Consider the following 22,479-nt stretch of genomic DNA (forward strand, 5'->3'; position numbering starts at 1 on the left):
GCGCGGAACTGCAGCTCCCGGCGTGCGCTGCGCCGCACAGCGGCCTACAGCTCCCAGCATGCGCAGCGGGCACGGCCCGGCTCCGCAGTGGCGCAATGGCCGCGGTGCATGCTGGGGGCCGTGGTTCCGCGGCTCCCGGTGGGTGTCGCGGAGCCCTTCGACCCTCGGCGGCCTTCCGGCGCTGCCCGCGCCCCGCCCTTCCTGCTGCGGCTTAAGATGGCGGCCGAGGTGGACTTCGGCGACCGCGAGCTCTTCGAGCAGCTCGAGGAGGAGGACGGGCCGCCGCCGCCTCGCCTCAGCGTGGACGAGGAGGCGGAAGGCCGCGAGGAAGCTTTCTCAGAGCTGCAGGAGCGGCTGCGGGGCTGCGAGGAGACGGTGCGGCGGCTGCGGGCGGAGAATATCCTGACGGGATTGGCGGGGCCTGCGGCGGGCGGGGACGGGGGGCTGCCTCCCGCCGCCGGATCCCTTCCGGGCCAGGCTCCGCGCCCTGCGCTGCTTGCGCGCAGCCCGAGCGGCGGCTGCGGGGCTGTGAGGGGCCGCTACCCCGGGGCGCTGCTCCCGCCGCTCGAGAGGCGGTTTTCTCTACTTGAGGCTCCGTGTGCCCTTCTTGTGGCTACGGGGCTGTTGAGTGCTCGAGCGTTGGAGCAAGTTAAAACGCCTAACGCTGCACTCCTGCTTTCTGCTTACGTGAAGGAAAGGAGTGGTGGTGCGTTCACTTCGAAAATCCGTTTGTAAAAGCACTGGAAAAAAATGTATAACTGCTAAATGGTTCCTTGAGCTGTTGGGATGGGTTCCAACAGCTTGACGTCTGAGATGTCCTCTTTGCAGTTAGTTTTCTATTTACAGATGTCTCACTGCTCACCCTTTTGTGATGTATCTTGGTCCTTTAAATACAAAAAGACACTGACAATTCAGGCGGTGTTTTGTGCAATTTTTGTGAGGTGTTTTCTTATTTAGCCCTGCAATTGGTTAAGGTGCTATTGTGTCTTCTGAAGAAAGCAATGTTCCTTAACGAGAAGGTAACATCAAGAACTTAAAAGGAAGCTGAATATTCTGACTCGCCCTAGGTATGTTTCTGCTGGCTTACAGTTCTTCTGTCCAACACCATTCCTATGAAGTCCATTAGGCTTCAGTGTCAAGAACTTCATTTGTATTACCCTATTTATATACGTGTATATATATGTATACATATATTAATGATCGTTTGCTTGTGATGTGGCCTTTAAGGAAAGTCCACTTTACTTTCTGTGAAGTTTGGCAGCAAGAACAAGTATATAACAGTATTTACATGAGTAAGAGAACTGTTTTGTTGTTCTCCAGGTAGTGTCTAGTCATTAGATGGCACTGTGAGATGGATCTTAATGCTGTTTACTGTTTTTTGTTGTGTTGTTAGAAGAAAGCTTCTGTATTCTGTTTTGTGTTCTCATCTCACAATGAACCACAAAATACTTTGCTTGGAGGATGAAGGCTTTTCTTTAAGATAATAGGAACTTCCTAGTATAATGAAACTTGCATTGGCCAAATGTTCTTCTGTCTGGAACACAGACTCTTTGCTGTGACAGCTGAATAGGGTGTATTTAGAATAAAACTGATGTAGTAACCGTTTCTTTATCTATTCTGTTCTTGTAGTGGAATTTCAGTGGACAACTCAAAAGTTGATGGGCCTCTGTTGCAGATTTTATTTATGAACAATGTAATTTCTAAGTAAGTATTTCAGCTTTTCAGTAAAAGACTCCCGATAGGAAGCTAGACATTAGTTTTCTCTTGGTTATGTTTGCCCAGAGGATATATGTCCTATTTAGTAACACATGCTTGTTAGTTTGCAGAGGAGAAAGGGTAGGAAGTGGCAAAAGATAAGAGCTCTCCTGTGTTTAGTCACAATGGCTACATTTATTGTAAAATGAAATATGACTCCTTGGAACTCCTGACTAAAAGTTTCTAAAGTGTTGTTGGTAAATATAGTGCATTAATTGTGCCCTGCTTCTCAGTTGAGTGTTGACTGCCCTTTGTGTGAATCCTGAAGTAGTAAATGGCAGATGCTTCAAAAGACACTTTATGTATATTTCAGTTTTGCTCTTTTCTTCACCTTTTTATGCTTCTTTACTCTGTTGCAGGCAGTACCATCAAGAAATTGAAGATTTTGTTTTTAATTTAATTCACAAATATGAAGAGCAACAGAGAGATGAGCAGGAAAAAACACAATTCAGTCTTAAGCCTCAGGTACTTTAAGGATTGTAGCGCTAATACTGACATTTTACACTGTTAAGTAACTGAATTCTAGATATTTTTTTTCCTATAACTGCTAATCGGGTACCTATCAAATAAATGTTATAAAACAGCTTATTCTGATGGGGGGGGAAAGGACCATAACAAAGAAATTATCTATGATATTTTGGACTGTGGAAACCATTATTAAAATAGACGTCTCTATTTAACTAATGTATGAAGAAAAAGTAGAAGTTTTACTCCGTGTTTTGTGCCTTTTATTTACTTCAGTAATTTTGGAGCTCTTCTTTATATTGTCTGCTATTTTTAATCATTGACTTGTGTTTTTACTTTTCATTTCAGCCTTCCAGTGTTCTTTTAGAAGAGGACTGTAAAACAGCCAGCACGAATTCTGTTAAAAAAATGAAGGAAGCTTTTAGTGTAAGTTTTTGACTATATGCTTTTGAACGGTAGGTCTGACTCTTTGTTCTACATACTCAATACACACTAGCATTAAAATAATATCTCACTAAATTTCTTGTATCGATGTAATAGCAGTAAAGTTTAGTATGTTTTGGCCACTTCAGCGGAAAAAAAAAGTGCTGATTGGTACAGGTGTGGGTGTGTGTTATCTGTAAATATCACAGAGTGGGTAGAAACCTGGAAGAATTCCAAGTGGTATAAATTGCTAAATATGCTACCAATAATCTGACCTAAATACTGACACCTTTCTGACAATTTTCTGACTTTTTTTCTACAGGTTGTAGGAAGTGTTCTGTATTTTACCAATTTTTGTCTTGATAAACTGGGACAGCCTATATTAAATGAGAATCCACAGCTGACAGAAGGATGGGAAATACCTAAGTATCCTGTTTGCAAATACAAGGGTCTTTATCTGCTTACCAAATCCAAAGAGTGCCAGTTTGGTAAATTGGGCTCATATTCAGTTCAGTAGATTGTATGTTTCTATTATAGATGACAAGTTTTAATAGGAAAATGGTGGATTTTGTATTCAAAAGATACAAGTGTTTGGATATGATTGGCTGACTGACTTTGAGAAGAGTGAATGCTGTACTCCTGTAAATATATCTTGTGAATGCAGGGCTTTACTGGGCCAGTCTGCAGTTAGGTTTGGAAGGAAAGTTCATTCCAGATACGAGTAAGTGGTTTCCCTCTGTGAAATCTGTAACATGGGAGAAGAAAAGGGCTCAGCAAATTCAAATATTCTCTAAGATAATCTTTGCCCAATTTGGGATCTGGGAGAAAATCTTCTAAAAAAATAGAATTATGTGATTTTCTTACTTTGCATCCATTTCAAAGTTGGTTCTATGCTCTTCTAAAGCCAGTATTTAGAAGCTGGGATTGAGGGAAACATTTGAGAAAACATTTTTTAATATTGGAGTCGATGACTAAAGGAAGTTGGGCAAGATATTTCTCTTTTATTTTTCCCTTCAATTAATCCCATCTCCCCAGTTTCCCTACGTTACTTTGGCAACAGAAAGAGTCAGGAGAGGGAAACAGTTTCACAGTTCATTTCTGCACTATCTAGTTAACAAACTTGTCATAAATTAACTTCCTAGTGTTAGAAGATGACTTGTATCTGAAAAGAAATTGTAAACGTAAAAGCCAGCTAATCTAGCTTTTCTTGTGGCTGCCTTTGAACCGTGCAAACACTGTGCTGTAATTTCACATTTGGAAAGCTGCCTGTTGTAATGTTTTGAGTCAGTCTTCTCCAAATGATATTTGTACAATCTCCCAACCTCCAGATAAAGAAAGTGGATGTGTAACAGGGGAATTTCTTCTAAAAGAAGTTAAGTCTGGCTAACCTTTTGTGTTTGTCATCTTTGACAAAGCAAGGATATTACTGTTCAAAATTATCTCATTTTTCTTTAGAGCTCCTGTAGACATTGAGCCTAAAATATCACTTGATACTGAGTTAAATGGTGTATGAAACACTGTGGTTCTAAATGACTGAAGTACCAATTAATGTGTCAAATTAGTATCTGACATCTGCTTTTCTTTTTAAAAGCAACTGTTAGATTCTGGAAACTACTGTGCTTCTGAACTTTACCTCTTAAGTCTCCTCCATGCTGGTTCACCTGTGGCCCTCTTCTCTTCTCATACTTTTCTAGACAGATAGGCAGAACAGCTAAGAACTTGCAATCAAAAAGCAAGCACAAGTAGTGTGATGTGACCTGTCTACACTTAGTTGAGATGTGAGTTACGTTTTTGAAACTCTACCAAAATGTGTTATTAATAGGATTGATATAAAGTATGTCAGAACTGGGAGTATGAAACTTCTGCCTATTAGCAAGGGGGCTTTAGGTTTAGCAAGTGGTTATAAAGAACAGGATAGCTTTTTGGTTAGAAATTGGGTATTAGAAAGCAATACAAGCCTATCTTACCAAATATAGTGGTTATAGTTTTATAGTTTATACTTATGAAGTCTGCACTTCAGATTAAGCACCATGTGTATCAATGTATCGTGAATCCAGAAGAGTCAATATTTTATGCAAAGCCCTAGTAGGTTTTCATTGATATTTTAAACAAGATTGAAATTTTGCTTCATCCAGTAGCAGTTCCTTATTGAAATCTAAAGATATCAGCAAGTTTTCAGCCAGATTCTCTCCCTAGATGGACAAGAAATACAAGTAAAACCAAAAAGGTTTGTATTACTCTTAAATATAAAGTTTTGAGCTGCAAAGTTCAGATGTGTTCTGTGATTATTCCCATAGATACTAAACCCTTGAACGTACTTGGGTACTGAGTTGAAGTAAACCAGCCTGTATAGTCAGTGGGTCTCTGTGGTTTACTGAATTTGTTTAGGAAGGGCCAATATTCAATGTGCAGAAACTTTCTGAAGTTATTGATGTTCTGTTCTTCTGTGGCTTCTTTTTAGTGGTTGCTTTGTCATCCTTGCACCAGTGTACTGTCATCATTCTTACTGTTTTCTGGAACAATTTCCATATGGTTTACTTTACTATTAAGACAGACTGATTTAAGAGTTGATGGTATAGCTTTTATGGGAGGTAACAAGTAAAGTTAAATGGGTTTATGCTGGAAAGCTTGTGTGGTTTTCATAGCATCTGAAATCATTAATTTCATTTGTAATGAATACATCTCAGCTTTTGTCAGGAATCACAAAATGAAGGAAAATAATGAAATGAACTATATTTGGATTAGAAATGTTGTCATCTAAAGGGAAAGCCAGATTGAAGGGTCATTTGTATTGTATGGAGTGGTGATAAAATACTTAAATCACAGCAAATGTTTGTATTTAGATACTAGACAAAGGTGAAGCAAAATACGTGCTTTGTTTTATCTAATCAGAGAATTCAACAGGTTGGATTTAGAGCGGGGTGGGCAGATGTCATCTTGGACACTCATTCTTGTGTCACCCTTTTGTCTCTGCATGTTTCCCATCCTAATTTAATGAATCTTCAGAAAACAGTGTTTAAAATCTTGTTAGAGATTGGGATCTTCCCTCCTATAACATTGAAAATATGTGCCCTGATGGGTATTTACAGGGAAAATTAAATTTGAAGGCAGTGGTAGTTCAGCATACAGTCTGCATAGCTTCTTCAAGCTCCGGGCCAGGACTTTCCAGAGAAGTAGTTGTGCTCCTCCTGCTTGTTTCTACAATGCATTTTTTTGGTATTGTAAGAGCTGTCAGAGCTTTGATGATACAAGCATCAAAAGAGAAATAAAGGTATTACTGTACTGCAGTGTTAAGTTGAAGGTTCCATATCTGTATTCTGTACTTAAAGCCTCGTGTTAACATCCTTACTTTTCTCCTTCAGGACATCATGACATCAGCTTTAGCGTGTAGGTTTTGTTTTGTTCATACAGTGCTAATAAATGCAGTGTTTACATATTTAATCAGAAGCAGAAATCCTTCAGAGAATTCTGTCTATAAGACAATATAAGGAAAAGCTTTTTCACCATTAGGACAGTAAAATACTGGACTGTGTTGCCCAGGGAAGTTACAAAGTCTTGTTCCTTGGAGATTTTCAGGACTACTGCACAAAGCCTTGAACAGCCTGGCCTGCTCTCATAGCTGATGTAGCTTTGAGTAAGGAGCTGGACTGTGGACATCCTGAGGCCCAACCTGAATTATTCTGTTACTATTTTATTCCCTCTTATGCAAATATATTTTTATTATATGGGTTATAAAATATTATATGGCTTTTTTCCTGAACGTACTGCTTTTCTGCTCTAACTTTGGGGGTTTTGTTTTGTTTTCCTCTCTACATGGTCTTATGTGTATTTTTTAGTTTATTATTATGTTGTGTCTGTTTTTTCTCTGTTTTTGTATCCTATGTAAGAACATGATACAAAATTTTGTTGCTCCCTTTTGAAGGTTAATATTAATCAGTCAACTTAAGAAAAGCAGGAGCCAGCAGACAGTACTTACCTGTTTTTCTAAGTCTAATAAAATCTTAGGTTTAAAATAATTAGGTGCATTTAACATTGCAAAGTGATTTTCAGCTTTAATGTGTGTTTTGTTTTTTTTTCCTATGTTTTTTAAGCAGACCAAAATCGCACTGTTTCAATTGTGGCTCTGAAGAGCATCAAATAAAGGACTGTCCAAAGGTAAACTCTACATCAGTATTTAAGAGACTGCCTCTCTTTAAGAAATGTTTCAGTGGATCTACACCACTTAAATAAAAAATAGATGCACTGGTCAGGATGTGCAGTTGTTTATCTCTTTCGATTAAATCATACTGCTCATAAATGTAAGTTCTACCTCTAAATCAGAATGTAAATCATTTTCATAGCATAATATTTTGAATATCTCCTTTGTTCAAACTGCAGACCATTCCTAGATATGTCTCCTGTTTGCCACTAGATAACATGCAAATACTCTTTGTTTTTTCAGTATGTAATGTTCATTACAACTGCAGTTATACCTCAGCCATGTGAAAAAAGCTTGCTTGTAGGGAGTACCAGTTTTACATTTGGTGAAGACGTGCATGAACTGTAAATTGTCCAAACTGAAACTTGCCAATTGTATTATCTTCAAGCCACGAAATGCAGCTCGCATAAGTGAGAAGAGAAAGGAGTTTATGGAAGCTTGTGGTGAAGCAAGCAATCAGAATTTTCAGCAGCGTTACCATGCAGAGGAAGTAGAAGAGAGGTTTGGAAAATTTAAACCAGGAGTAATTAGGTATCTGTTCCTTTTATTGGCTGTTGAGATGTTTTTCTGGAATGACTTGACTTTTCTGCCTTTGGAATGCCAGGTGTTGCTATCCAAAGTCATATTTAATATCAGAAAATTAATATCATCCAAAGTTTTCTTTAATATCAGAGTTGGTTTTGTCCTAGATTTGTTATTTCTGGAAATGACTAGCAACATGGTTTGAGCTAAATCATTTCAGCTTGATCATTTAAAATGCAACATTGTGTGAATGACTTCCTTTATAAAAAACACACTCACGGACTTCTTGTTTTCTCAACTCAGTGGGGAACTTCAAGATGCGCTTGGTGTCACAGCTAAGAGTCTTCCTCCGTTTATATATCGCATGCGTCAGCTTGGGTATCCACCAGGCTGGCTCAAAGAGGCTGAAATGGAGCACTCGGGACTTGCGCTTTATGATGGTAAAGGTATGTATGTGTTAGATCTGGTTGCTGTTGTTGCTGTCTGTCAATACTTATGTTCCAAAAACCAAAACTGTGTTTGTAATCCTATGGATTTATTCAGTACCATTAAATAGCATTGGTAATAATTACGATTTTTATTTATAGATGATAATGAAACAGAAGATGAAGGATATCTTCAACAAAAACATGTCACTTATGATGTCTCTAAGTTGATTAACTATCCAGGCTTTAATATCTCCACTCCGAGTGGGATCCCAGATGTAAGTGGCTGTCTATGCTTTCTGAACAGCCTATTAAATAGTCTTATTGTTGTTAGCCAAGTTTAATGTTCTGCATTATCCATTTGTCAGTTTTCTTTCAACGGGCTATTTTAAGTGCTTTGATTTGGAGGTGGGGGCTGTTCAGGTGATATCTGATATATCTGGGCAGGGTCTGGCAGTGCTTCTGTAGTGTTTATTTCCATTATAAGACCAACAGGAGCCTAGGTTAATTGGGTTTCCTTTGAAGACAAAACATTATGTACAAGTGCCTGTTCCTTTTGCCCATCTACATTTTCTACATGTTCTTGTAATGCTTTATTACCAGTTGTAATGCTATTATTACCAGTACCAAGTAATAACAACAATAATAAATTACCAAGTAATAATAATAGTACAGTCCATTAGTTCTTTGTATTCACAGGTTGTAGTACTTTTGTTTGCTTACCTAAGTTCCTACATAAGATCTGCTTACCTCTGATAAATAAGGTTTCTGATGAGAGGATGAATTCATCTTGCTTGTTAATCTCCTAGTATTTCTCTTTAGTTCTACTGTCATATTATTAAGCCAAACGTATGCAATGTTCAGCCCTTTGTCTCTCTTTTTTTGTTGTTGTAGGAATGGCAGATGTTTGGTTCCATCCCCATGCAGCCATCTCAACAGAAGGATGTTTTTGCTAACTACCTTTCTAATTTCCATGCGGTGAATATATCTCAGTTTTACTCTCAATACAGAAAAGTTGTCATGTAATTAGTGGAGACAATGATCTCTTGTTTGTCTTCACTTAGACCATCTCATTGGTACTACTAGTTGTGAAATCCTGATGCTTGTATTAGCTTTACAGTAAATGGTTAACTCTTAGTGATTTTTTTTCAGTCCAGTGAAAGGTAAGGTAGTCTGTAACTTGGCTTACCTGTTCTAACATTCCAACTTATGTTGTTTTCCTGGTTAACTTCCTTTCAGCCAAGTTCAAAATCTAGCAATAAAAGGACAGCACCACAGCCAAGCTCTCATCATTCAAAACGACCAAAAGACGACGTGGAGGTTGCAGTATCTGACATGGACATAGATTCTGGTATTGTTCTGCTTTTCTTTTTCCCTAGTTTAGATTTTTATTTCCAAAGTAACATTTCTGGATTGAAATGTTAATGTAGACAAAGGGAAAACAGTGTTTTAGTATTTGCTGTGGTAATGCTTAAGGTAAACAAGAAGTTTCAGATGTGCTCAGAGCAATTGGAATGCTGGGTTACCCATTCCAATCTCTTTACTTCAGATGTATCTTAAGAAAAATCTGTTATAAAGACCTCCAAATCCTAAAATACTTGGATTAAATACTTTAGGATGTTACAAACTCTTAAAAAATTAGTCAAGCTAACAGGAGGTGCTGGTGTTGTTTTAATGTTAGAATAGATGGAGAAGCTTTATCTTTGCTTTTGGATTTCTTATAAGAGAGGGTACCTTAGTGTGTCTAAGTCCGGAAGAAAGTCTGTTCAGTATATTCAAGAGATTTGTTTGTTTGTTTCATAGTTTTTCATGAAATGTCCAGGAGAGTTAAAATCCCCAAACAGGTAGTTTCAGTGGATGTTGAAACTTTAAGAAAGCTTGTTCTATCTCAGCTGAAAACCAGGTATGAGAAGACCTATGTCTGATAGTTAATCTCCTAAAGCATTGGCACTGAATGTTGTCCTAGTCAGACTTCAGATTCTAATAGAAGCCTGATATCTGTTTCTAGATGTGGAAGTGTCACAAAGATCTCAAACAACTAACAGTTTTCAGTTCCAACCTCCACTGCCACCTGGACCTCCAGTTATTTCAACTCCTCCTCCTTTACCACAAGGCACACCTCCACTTACTCCACGAAGTCTTACACCAACTCAACCCTCAACACCCACCCATCCTCCTCTTCCTAACACCGTTTCATCATCAAATCCTTCCATTGATGTTCCTCAGCCAAAAATAGTGGACTCAACCATGGATGAGGATACCCTGACCTTGGAAGAACTAGAGGAACAGCAGCGATTAATTTGGGCAGCATTAGAGCAAGCAGAAAGCACAAACAGTGACTCTGATATCCCTGTTGATACACCTTTAACTGGAAATTCTGTTACATCATCACCATCTAGAAACGAAGTAGATCTTGTTGCAGAAGTAAGATCATCTGATAAGATGGTAACATTGGAAACTAGGTTTTCCAGTATCAGCGAACAGGTACCAGAAAATGAACATTCTTTAACTAGTCCTAATCCAGATAGTAGTTCACTTAATTTAAAGGAAAATCCTGATAATTCAGATTCTGAAGGCCTGCTAGATAACACCGTGCCTGTTCCCAACCATGAGGTTAACAATGGAGAAAGTATAGTTGATAATAAAGTGGTGACAAGCACTGAGTCATCTGCGAAGAACTCAAATCCTGTTCCTGATATGAGTAAGTTTGCTGTAGGTATAGCACCTTTTGAATTTGAAAACATGACAGAATCAACGGGCACTTACCTTCGAATAAGAAGTGTGCTAAAGAATTCCCCAAGAAACCAGCAAAAGAAAAAGACTTGACTTTTAACTGGTCTTCCTTTGTTTCTTTATGTTCCAATTCCTGCACCCTACTCTCTTCTTCGGTTTTACAAACTCATATAACCTTCCTCATCCTTTTGTGGGAAGGGGAAAATCTCTAAAGATACCCTGTTCTTCCTCAAAACTGAAGTCACTGCAGGGCTTCCACCTTGACCAGAATCAATCCAGCCAGAAAATACAGAAGAATTTTCAAATTGCATCCTTCCACTATGGAGTGCCAGGACTGTTGATTTGCATTGGCAAGTAAATTGTTCTTCGCTCTGAAAAGAGAGACTTGTCTTATTGCTCGTTGCTTTGGCTAAGAGTTGCGTTGTCCTTGAATTTCAGGTGGATTGGTGATTTATTTTTTTTTTAATATCCTTTGTACAATAATGGATACTTTATAGATTTTGCTAATTATCCTGTAGATAAGTTTAATATATTCAGAATGTTTTTTTAAAAGATCTAAAATTAAGGCTTCCCATGTCAAAGTATTGAAAATAGGATGAAAATGACCAGGGATTACCAGCATTATCTTCACCTCTTCAAGTATTTTTATAAACTTTTATTTATGTGGGTTAGTTTTAATTACCACTGTATCTTTTGTAACATCGTTCTTCATGTAAACTTGCTGTACATACGTGTTCATTTTTATGTACAGAGGTTTAATAAATGAGTTTTTATAAATATGTTTTTTTTTTTTAATTGGAGTCCCAAGCCATTAGACTGCTGATTTCTTGAAATTAGCTGCTGAGGATAATTGGGAAAAACAAGCTGATTAAAATGAGGGTGAAATGAGTTGATTATTTTAGGAAAGGTCGTAACTACTGGGTTCATGTTTTTATAATTAAGATGTTAAAATTACTTCAGCTACTTAAATGGAACCTGCCCATGCCACTCAATTTTCATAATCTAAAGAACTGCTTGTTTTTGGAAGGCCAAAGCCTAGAAGTGTTAGAGTTCTGCTAACTAACTGTTCTAACACCTTTTTTTTTCCCCCCCTCCTCTCACCTCTCTTCAGAGCAACTGGTAAGTGCAACAACTACACATCTGCATTGCCGACAGAGGGAGTACTGGTTTGGCTTAACAGTGTCCTTTAAAGCTGGTAAAGCATTTGTTTGTCCTTAAATGCAGGAAAAAAAGTGTTTCTACCACGTGAGATGCACAGTAAAATACAGGATTGTCAAGTACTGAAGAAAACACTTATGAGGTAGGGATGTCTGAGGTTGTATTTGATAACTAACTGTATTTGATAACTGAACCTGTTCTTTAACAAATTCAGTTGTATAAATTGAAGATGTTTCCCAGAGGTTCTTATAATGTGTAGAAATAGTGTACTCATGTTTGTATGCTTAAGAAAAACACAAGCTTTTTTCAGATCGAGTGCTTATATTTTTTCCTTTTATTTCTCTAAACTTTACAGGAATGGAAAACCAGAGTGTCGTTACATGTAGATGGCGTGACTTCAGAGAGGCTGAAAAGGCTCCATTTGCAGCATGGATTGCTTCCGTTTATCTGTGGAACATAGAGCTCCAAGTAAACATTCATCACATGAACTAAAACGATAGGCTTTTTCTAGCTAATCTCTTCTAGGAAAAAGTAAGAGTACTGCTTTCAAGCCAGTATCCAGCTTCTGTGTGCTTGACAAAGAAAGCTCTAATAAAAATCACCTAGAGATTTTGTGCTTTCTCCATGCTTCTTCCTCCCATGAAGTTAAAAGCTAGTCATCGCCATTTACCCAAGCTATTATGTGCTGCGCAATGCATCATTCACATGCGGATGATAGTGTGATGTAATCATTTCAAGTGTGTACACCTTTTGGGTGTGTTGAGGTGCTCATATCTTAAACATGCAGTTCTCTCTCCACGCCTTAGAAGATCTTTTTTTTTAATAGCCCTTATGAAATGAAATGTTCCTTCTTTAGTAGGGCATACAGACTTTATTGGCATATTTGTCTGCAAGCAAAGCATAAGCATACACAGTATTAAAATCATCTTTATATTATATACTTAGTACTCTTGAGTGCTATACTTAGCTCTACGTGTTTACAATAAATTCATAATAAATTGCCCTTCCACTTAACTGATTGGGATAGATAAGTCTTAGATGTTTCTACAAGTTATCAGATGATACTGATCTAGTTGTTAACTCATTGCTTCCAAGATTTATGTTGAAGAAATTGAGAGTAAGGATAAAGTGAAGATATTTTAGCAATCATGCTTTAAATGTAATGCTAAATACTAACTTAAATGTGTTAAATCCTTAGTTTTGAAAGGCATGGAGCATGGAACAAGGATACTCTGTGTTTGCTCTGGGGAGTCCTGTAATTGTTGGACAAAACCTGCTTAGAGATGGAGGTCTTTTTCAGTTTGGGAAGATTTTATCTCCTGGTTTCTAAAGCAAATAAGGCTTTGGGGCAGGGATGCTCTGTGTTTGGGGCCACATACTTATATCCATTAGAATTCTTGTGCAAAGTGACTGGACTGACTGGTTGTTCAAGTTAGCAAATGTTTTTGTTCTCCACATGTAGCCTGATACAATTGGAAGTATACAGACAGCATATACACTTGAATTTTAGTTCCTACGGTTGGAAATTGGGATTGTTCCCATTTAATTTAGTTCTTGTCTCTTCGTTTGTTTCTTTAGTTTTGGTGTATGCGGTTTGGTTTTGTTTGTTTGCATTTAAAAGTATTGCAAAACATTAGGCTTTTGCAAGCTGCTCATGTGTGGATTTTCTATGATGCTTTGTGCCTTCTTTGTGCCTTCTAGTGATAGCTGGTGCTTAGACTTCCTCCTGCTAGGGATAACAGACACCAGGACTGCCTCTTGAATATGTTTCAGGCGGTAAGTCATTTGATACCAATGCTTCTTTTCCAATTAGATCAGTATAATTGATAAATAGGTGGTATGAATGTTTTCCCATGTAGTCAACAGCTATCTAATTTCTCTTTTTAGCTCACATAGTCCCTGTTCTTAAATACAGGTGACAATTCAAAATGCGAGGTACTCATACCTATCTTTAAAATCCTCCTTCCTGGGGATGTTGTGGTTAGAATGGATAATGCTCTGAGAAAATCAAGCAGAACCAATGCATAAAATCCCTACTGTATCTACCTCTGCTAGAAGACATGCAGTTATCCCTGTGATTTCTCATTATAAGGAATAAGCTCACCCTGATCTCAATCTCATCATGATATTTATCCATGCTTTCCCTGTTCTTATCAAGTACTGTACACTGTCTCTGTACTAAAGATACTTGCATTTATTGGATTTCTTTTCTCTGTCAGATATAACCACACAAATTACTTCTGTATATTGAAACTGCAATCAGATGACACTGCAAGATCTGAGGGAAGCTGAACAGCTGAAGCATTTCTGGAACTTTTATGTCAGGTTCCCATGGTGATTGGCGTGGTGCAATAGCCGAGATTAGAGCTTACTAAAATGAATAATAATAAAGTTTGTAATGGGGTGGGTATAGTGTGAGCAGTCATCATTCAAATATTCCCACGGATTCCTGCTGGTGTGATGTTCGTGTTTGCTTACAGGGTTGGGAACAGCAAAAGTATTCAGAAATGCTAAGGTACATAGAAGAAAAATGTGTTCTTAATTCTGTGGCCATCAGTCAGGTGGTTGGCATCTGAAATTGGTTTACATTTCTAACTTATATTTCTGTAATCTAATTGACAGTGCTTAAGATGTCATTAAAAGAGCAGTGGCTGAGAATTTAAACGATAACTGAAAGACTTGGTAAGTGCTAAGAAAAATTGCGTCCTGCACGCTCAGGAAGGCAGGATAGCTGAAAAAACAAGAGGAAAAAAAAGCTCAACTCTGTATTTTTCACAAGTATTTGTAATTGCTGTGGAAGTCTGTAGTACTCCCATTTTGTACCACAGTTGTACTGCTTCTGGTAATTAAATGCCACTGAAGCTTGCTGCTGTTCCTAAGAACATATTGTAGCTCTGAAAGTCATACTTTATGTATAAAGTGGTGGGAGAGGACAAATGAGGAATTAGTCCTTGAAGGGAAGTTACAAACAGGATGGATTTAATAACACAGTAATTAATGTGTAAGTGACAATTGACACTTCCTAAAGTTGACTTAACTACTAGCAGCAGACATAAGGTTTTTTGCAATGTAATATTTAGCTGTCATCCAGTGACTGAGCAGAAGCTGATCTGCCCTTTGTTTAGAAGCTTAACACTCTCAGTAGGGATAAAACTTTCTGCTTTGCTTCAGCTCTTGTTGTTCCTTACATATGCAGTATCTTCTTTAATAGAATATGGTTTCTCATGTTGTCTGTTAAATGGAATGTTTATAGTCAAGGTGACTCTTACTGTTGTCAAATTAAGCACCTTGGATAAACAAGCATGCAGAAAAGATTCTTAAAATACTGTTCTCTGTTGTTCTACCAAACAGGGGTAAAACAATGTACAATTGGATGCACATCTGTCTTGTGTACAACAAAGAACACAGACCTATGTGGCTTTTTTGTGACTGCTAACCTAGGAAAGGAAAACAGTACGTGTGTTGGGAATAAGAACAGTTTTGTAGCCTTTCAGACCATTAGGCTGTGAAAATGCTTTCCTAGTCTGCAACAGTATTAGAACTCTCAGGAATAAGACTGTGTGATACACATCAGCCAAAGTACTGGAGAGAAAAAAGGTGTTAACTAAGTTTCTGTATAGGAATTGCCAAATCTACGTGCTGAAGAGATCATTCAGAGGAAGAAAATCCTGTACTCATAATCTTCGTACTTGAATCATGTCCCATTGACTACGGTATGTTCACTTCATAGGCAGAAACTTTTGATCTGTGCAACTTCTTTCTGAGTTCCTGCTTTAGAAATGGGACCTTTTTCTAGCTTTAGTTTTCCCAGGAGTTGGAGAAAGCTTCTTACATGTTTGAAATGTATTTCATTAATAGTTTTAGCATTGTTACTTACTGTTGGTATTTTATTGAAGTTCTGAAAGGGCAGCACAAAGCTGCTCCTTAGTTTTCTGTCTTTGATAGTACATTGACTTCTACTTGCTGTGCTTTATGCTAATAACAACTGTCTGGTATTGCTTAACGAAATGTTATGCATTGCACTCCTGAAATCTGCTCACCTGGTATTACATTATCTGAAACAAGAACCAACTTAACAAAGGATGATAGAAAACATTACATCAATGCAGAGGGCTCAAATCTGTGATAGCACAACGCGAGCACAAAGGTCTTCAACTGCAGCTGAGAGCTTGGGAGGACAACAGGTACAAATTTTGCAGAGAGGAAGAAAGAGTGGCTCTGTGCAGGGTATCAGTTTCGACATCTAATGGCCACGGTAAGAGCTTCCACTTAACGCTTAGGAAGTTAAACACCAGCAGACATTGCTAAATGCTGGTCTAGTTGAAAGCTATTATCCTGGGCTCTGTGTCACACCGTTCTGTGCTTTACCATGCTGGATGGACGCCAGAGAATGATGCCACATTGAATTACAAGCTGCAGTTGGGCTCCAGTGCTGGAATTGCTTTCTCATCACCCTTTTGTTTGAACAGGATCGCACAAGAACCAAAGGTACGGGACTGGAACAGGTTTGCTTTGTGATGAATTCAGCAGAGCCAACGCTGCATGTAAGAGCAGGAAAGTGGAGCAGAGCTCTTTGATTCAGCCTTGAAAACTGCTATTAAATCGTTGTCGATGGGGTGGAGCCGCTGCTACAGCCATTTCAGCATCACCAACGGGAGAATGGTGTTCCACGAGCACACTGCCAATTCAGACAGAGAGAGAGAAGGAATTATAACGCTTCTGGGCCTGAAGACAAAAGGAAAATGGAGAAAAGCCGCACACGTTGAAGTTTCTGGTCCATAAGGCCCGTGTGAAGCTGAGAGATCACATCTCTCCCCACCCTTTTTCCTCCCCTCTCCCATTCACTTTCTCTGCCCCAAGGGACGGGCACTGCCCCGGGGCGAACAAAGCGGGGGGAGACAAAGGCAGCGAGAGGAAAGGACGGGGACCGAGAGAGGAGGGGAAAAAGCAGCGGCGGAGCGCGGCAGGGGGAGCGGTTCCCGCTGCTGCAGTCCCCGCCTCGCGGAGCCTCGGGCCCGGCAGACGTTGTCCGCCTGCCCCGCCCCGCCTCCCGCCCGCCGAGCTGAGCCGGGAGCGGCGCCGCAGAGGGGCAGGAGGCGGCGGCGGAGGGGAAGCGGAGGCGGCGGTGGCGGTGCGCAGGCAGCGGTGAGGCCGCCGTTGGGGCCCGCGCGTGGAGGGCGGCGGCGGCTGCGCCTGAGGGAACGGGTGGGGGTGCGCCTCAGGGCCTCCGCTTCGGGCCCGCGCTGAGGGAGGGAGGTGGGGGGGGGCGGGTAAGGTCCGCGAGGCTGTGAGGGGACGGCGTGAGGCGGCCATGGGCTGCGGCTGCTGCCAGCCCCGTCCGCACGTGCCCGGCGCTCCCCGGCAGGGCCGCGGGCGGCAGCAGCCGGTTCGGCCGGTTCCTGGGCTGTGTGCCGGGGCTTGCCGGGCTCACCGGGCTCACCCCGCTCCTCCGCAGCCCGCGCGGGGCCGGCGGCACTCGGGCTCCCACCTCTGTGGGCGAGGGGGATGCGTGGCCGTGCTCCGTCTGCTTCCCGCTGTGTCACTGCTGTGCGGCCGCGCGCCTCACCTGCCCTGTGCCTGCCGCCTTTAGCGTGCCGTGTAACCTCCTTGCCTTCAAAATAGTAATGAAAAACAAGCCAAGAATCGCTGCGAATACCTCCTCTGAAACAGCACGAGGCGGAATATTTGGTCCGGGGTTGTGTCATGCTTAAAAATATGACTGTTAAGTGAAGTTCCCCCCTCCCCCCCCGCGCTCAGTCAGGCAGAACGCAAGCAGCGTCTCGCGGGGAGTTGGGGAAGTTGAGTTGCTGCTTACACATCGCCGGGCAGAACGGCTCCCAACCTGCGAGCGTGTGGGGAGAGGGAAGAAATGCGGGGAAGGACGGACCTTTGTGCCTCCTGCTGTGCAAGAAGGTGTTTGAAGCGCAGAGGAGCGCGTGTGGCGGGGTCAGCCGTGTTCATGGGGCCTGTGTGAGAGCACCTGCTGCTCTGTGTAACGTCATGGCAAATGACATGCAGGGGAGGAAAGGTAAAGTTGTTTTTTTTTCCCCTCCCTTTTACTACAAAGCGATTTGTTCGGAGGAGCACAGGACTGTTCGGGTACTGACAGAAGTCCTTCCTTGTGTGTGGAATGACAGGGAAATGGGCGGAGGTTTGTCGCTTCTTGGTTGGAAGTCATGCTGTGTCGGGGGGGTTTCTTCCCACCCGATTCCAACATGCAGCGGATTTCCTGCGTGTGCTGAAGTGCACCGAAGGGACGGGGCTGTGTTGGCTGAGGCCGAAAACCTCAGGAGTGTGAGCTGAAATAACCGTGTCCATAGGGATCAGGAGCGGGATTGCATTAGGTTCACCTCATTTATTTGTACAGTTTCTTTTAAGGAGGACTTTTCAGCTTTCTGGTGTGCCTTCTGTCAGCATCACAGAGGTGTCCCATAGGAAATAACCTCTTTCCTCATGTGAAAATACTGTTAGGAAGAGCAGTGTCCCTATGCTGGTTACTGTGGCTTTCCTAAGCTCCTGTGTATTTCCTCTCTTATCATCTGAACGTGAGTACCCTCAGCTTTTATTTACTTAGCTTGGATAATTCCCTTGGTGTTCCTGCCTTTATTCTTTTGGCCCTGCTGAAGTTGTTTCGGAGGAGTGACTGTGAATATTTCAAAACAGAGCTTCTCTCTAAAGAAATAGCTATCTGTCTTGCCAGTGTAGTTTTTCAGAGCTGCTTTTCTTTCCCTCTCTAAAACATTTGGGTCAGATGTTAACTCTGTATGTTAAATGCGAGTTTTCTAATGTTTGAACATGGTGACCATGCGTGAATGCAGCTCTTGTTTAATCTGTTGGCATTCCTTAGGGACTACTGGCTCTGCTGGCACATCTAAAAAGTAACGCGCTGGAATCCTTATTGGGCTGGCATGTTTAGAAATGCCTCGGATGGATGGTGTTTTGTTATTGAATGAAAGGCAATTTTATACTGCATTAGCTGTAATCTCAGCTGCCCTCAGCCAGATGCCAGTTTCATTTCATTCTTCTTGACCAGAAGAACTGGAGCCAGTTCTATCACTGCACTCTGTCCCCAGTGATTCTGAACACCCGTTAGTATGGCTGCTCTGTATACGTGTTTATTTTTGCAGCATGATGTTGCAATTGCGTGACTTCAAATAGCACCACTGACCCTTAGAAATACCCAGAAATCTAGTGGCTTAGATCCTGGCCTCAGAAAGACTAAAAGAGTTGAAAGATGTATCTAAGATACACCTAAGATGTACACATTTCTACCACCTGTTCTGCGGTTTTCCACACGGACAACCCTTTGTACAAACCCATACTCCTCAGAACAGTGCCTACTAACCACTCCTTCGAGCTGAGGGTCATTTTCATTCTCTTATTTCTCAGAGAAACACCATTAAAAGCTGTTAAGTTTTCCTGATCTTCATCTATCATGTAGATAAAGATCCATATTTCTAGCTTATTCTGAAAGAAAATTGCAAGGTGGAGAATCAAGCTCAGTATTGATGAAGTTAGCTTATCTGACTTAGTCTGCTGCTCTGCTTGGCGGCAGCATCCGCTGAATCAGAGCAGTGTTTATTAAGTTCTGTATTTGGACTTGTGTTTATTATACACCAGCCATGTAGCAGTCATGGTGCTAATTTAAAAGGCTCAGAGTGCAGAGAGCTAAAAAGGGAGTGCTGACTTGATGTTTGCAAGGTGTGAAACAGTTACAGTTTCACCCAAGTCTATGGAAACTAAATTCTTACTATTAAAAGAAGCACCTTTGTTGTGTCCCTTAGAAGCCCTTTGTTATATATATGTTATATATGTTATATATGTGTTTGGTTTGAGGCTGGCAGGAGATAATACTTTCCTTCTCAAGCTTTCGCTTAAACTTTAGATCCCAAATAATGTAAACGTTATGCTCTGCTATTCCCAAGTATTGTCACTGTGGACTGAACGCACTTACTAAGTTGGTTAAGGTGTGGTATCATCAGAAGGCAGAGCTGACAGCTGAACCTGTTCTCAAAATGGCAGTTTGAGGAAAGGCAGTGAGGAATTTCCTTGGAGAAATGTAGGGAAAGCAGGACGCGCAGATAGCAGGGCTGTCGGGAGAGCTGCTAATTATTTACTTTCCCAGGTGAAAACTTCCCCTGCTTCTTAATCCTTGACTCATTCTGTAGAGAATGATGTGTGCTTGGAAGGATCACATGCTTTCTGGTCTTATAATAGACCACAGCAGTGATGTTTTTGTCACGCATGTGTACAGTGGCAACTGAGAAGTGGTAGGGTTTGCATTGTATTTTCTGTGTTGTTTTTTTTAAAAAGCTTTGAAATAGTTATTAGCTGTTTCTTTGTTAATTACAAATGGGAATTTTCCTAAAAAATTGAACAGACTGTGCTTAGAAATAGCAACATAAATCAAGAAAGAATTATTCACTATACTGCTGGCCAAAAATAAGTTTTTACTGTTGCAGACATCCTCTTGTATCTGTGCTTCATATTCAGCAGCCAAAGTCTTCGTCCTTCAAGCCTTGAGGATCTCAGGGCACTTGGGGATCTGAATACCCAGAGCAAGTTACAAAATGATGAGGTGATGTGACTTAGAATGTCCTTCATGCAGTATTAAAGTCTGTGAGCCACACAGAAGCTTGACTGAAAGGCTTCTCATAGCATTGCTGTAATGTTGGCCTACTTCTGTGAAACCTCTAAGAATACAATTTTGGATGGATTCCTAAACAGCAAAGTGTGTTCTTCTCCGCTCCTTCTAAGGTCACAAGAAAGCAGAGTTTCTTCTGAGTTACTAAAGGAATGGAGATTCCCTCCTTGAAGCCACTGAAAACCAGAAGGTATTTAGAGGGATGTCCTTACACTGTGGTGTGATGGCTGCCTGATAGTGGAATGAGTGATGCAAGGCACAGTGCTTGCATTACAGTGTTGGGATTGTTTCAGGTATCCTCTGGTTGTCTGTGTTTTACTGCACACGCTGGGTGCTGCAGACTCAGTGATGCTTATTTGTACTGGTGCTCTCCAAAACAGAGCTGAAAGATGTTTCTCTGCTGGTGGTCATATAGATGTGATTGCAGTTGAGTAACTTGTCAGCCATTCTTTGTTTCAAGTTATGTTGATCAAAGCATTGATACTGCTAAAAGTGTTGTTTTGGTGGCCAAATAAGTTGTATTCTGAGTTGAACTACACATGCACTAAAACACTACATGCAGCAGTAATATCCTGGAGTCATCCTGGTAGCATCTTTGAAGGCACTTCAGAAGAGCAAAGGATTGATTTTGTTCTCTCTATTTTAATTAGGCATAACTAATAAATTATCAGAGGTAATTTATTCTTCTTCAAGAGTGTGCCATTTATAAAATTCAAATTCATATGAAGAGTTTTAACAGCGTATGCGATTCCCATCAGATGAGTGTTTGCCTTTTTCAAGGGTATACCTGCCTAGAATTCATATGAGGGTTTTGTTGGGTAGGGCTGGAATGAGCTGGAGTATATTTGTGCCATAAGAAGAATGATTGCATGTGAACTAGGATATTCTTGCATATTTTCTTGCTGAATTGATTACTTATTATTGAATTCCTATACCAGTATCTGTAAATAATAGATCTAAAATAAAGGTCTGGGCTCCTTTTATGTCTTACTTGAGCTACTGAGTTTTCTGTACCGTTTTTTTCTACTCTTAGAAGTGAGGCACAGAGCAGTGGTTTGATAGGCATGTACCAGCCCATGTGTTTTGGTGCTGGCAGTAAGCAGAGCATCTACTAAGCCAAATAAATATGATCTAATTGCACTTAGCCTAATGAAGCATTTAATGCAATGCTTATGTTATTTTGGTGTCTTTTTTATTGTAGTAGTGTACTTGTGTATATTCAGGTCATCATACTACTGGCTTAATTGACATCAAAATCTGTGGTTTCTAAGAGACAAAATAAAACTGAAGACACATTTTTGAAGTCTTTGTAATGCTTAAATGTTCCCTTTCGTCTAATTGCTCTGTGTTGAATGAGTAATCAAATGTAAACTCTAAAATGCCAACTCTTATTCCACTGAAATCTTAAGTTCCACCATTCTGCTTATCTTCTGTTTCCTATTTAGATGATACCTGAAGGTGCCTCTGTCATCCTGCAGTCTGGTCACTGAGCATTACGGTTAAATTCTTAAGCAGCAGCTGGGTAATCAGTTTGGTTTAAAAGTGACTGTACAGAAGCTCTTACATCAGTTCTGTCATAGTTTGCTGTCTGTGACTTGCTTTGTTAGTTTTCAAAGGCCTGCGGTGCTCTTGTTGGTCTGTTTCTGTCTGAAGTTGCAGCTCATTCAGTAAATGTTCTGGAGCTGGCAGTACATGTTGGGTTTGCACAAAGTTTAGAGCATTGGGTGCAGGGAGTTCACTTGCAGTTTCAGTAATTGGCTTCAGTGGCTCGTTGCAAAGAGGCCTTTTTGTAGTTCATAGCTCCAGCATGGCTGTGTTTATGTCTTAAATGGCTTTTAAGTTGTAAATGGCTTGGTCTACAAAGTGTGCTGCATCACTTCAAGGAGGAGAAGTTCTGACGAGTTAAGGCACAAAGGCTTCAAAATCCAACTTCTTGGTTTAACTGCCTGTAGTTGTTAGTTGTTTCAGAACTGACTTTGAAGCTTAGCCTGATATTTGTAATGTGTACTGTGGAATTACTTGATTGTAAATGCAGTTCAGAGCTTGGAAAAATTCACGATGGCGATTCAGTGCATTTGGTAGGGCAGCATGAGCTGTGTCCAACAGACCTAAACCTGGCGCAGAAGGTATTGTGAGCAGGAGAAGGTAACTGTTCT

The 22,479-nt window shown here is 40.6% G+C and overlaps 2 protein-coding genes across 15 annotated transcripts in view; both read left to right on the forward strand.

Moving 5' to 3' along the window:
- The first annotated feature begins 199 nt into the window (after positions 1–199).
- ZCCHC8 (zinc finger CCHC-type containing 8) lies at positions 200–11,364 on the forward strand. The gene is made up of 14 exons (XM_072351519.1): positions 200–397; positions 1,025–1,067; positions 1,630–1,704; positions 2,115–2,220; positions 2,569–2,646; positions 2,966–3,069; positions 4,805–4,870; positions 6,738–6,798; positions 7,230–7,372; positions 7,667–7,809; positions 7,951–8,066; positions 8,683–8,766; positions 9,028–9,139; positions 9,797–11,364. Exons 1-14 carry the CDS (start codon positions 217–219, stop codon positions 10,612–10,614), a joined length of 2,130 nt encoding a protein of 709 aa, XP_072207620.1. The 5' UTR covers positions 200–216; the 3' UTR covers positions 10,615–11,364.
- A 5,287-nt stretch (positions 11,365–16,651) lies between these two features.
- The window catches only part of CLIP1 (CAP-Gly domain containing linker protein 1), a 59,249-nt gene continuing 53,421 nt past the window's right edge, over positions 16,652–22,479 (forward strand). For 13 of the 14 annotated variants that reach the window (XR_011905453.1, XM_072351518.1, XM_072351505.1 and 10 more), the window contains exon 1: positions 16,652–16,824. The gene's annotated coding sequence lies outside the window, so the exon portion shown is untranslated. Of the gene's footprint in view, positions 16,825–17,508; positions 17,708–22,479 lie in introns of those variants that run through there. The other variant, XM_072351506.1, reaches the window with a different exon arrangement.

This window comes from Excalfactoria chinensis, chromosome 16 (genome assembly GCF_039878825.1).
Source record: "Excalfactoria chinensis isolate bCotChi1 chromosome 16, bCotChi1.hap2, whole genome shotgun sequence".
Classification (NCBI taxonomy): domain Eukaryota; kingdom Metazoa; phylum Chordata; class Aves; order Galliformes; family Phasianidae; genus Excalfactoria; species Excalfactoria chinensis.

Excerpts from the sequence above, each read along its gene's own strand:
- ZCCHC8 (XM_072351519.1), top strand. The coding sequence starts at position 217 with ATGGCGGCCGAGGTGGACTTCGGCGACCGCGAGCTCTTCGAGCAGCTC. Across the intron at positions 3,070-4,804 it reads GAAGGATGGGAAATACCTAA|ATATCAGCAAGTTTTCAGCC; the intron begins GTATCCTGTTTG and ends TGAAATCTAAAG. Across the intron at positions 8,067-8,682 it reads CTCCGAGTGGGATCCCAGAT|GAATGGCAGATGTTTGGTTC; the intron begins GTAAGTGGCTGT and ends TTGTTGTTGTAG.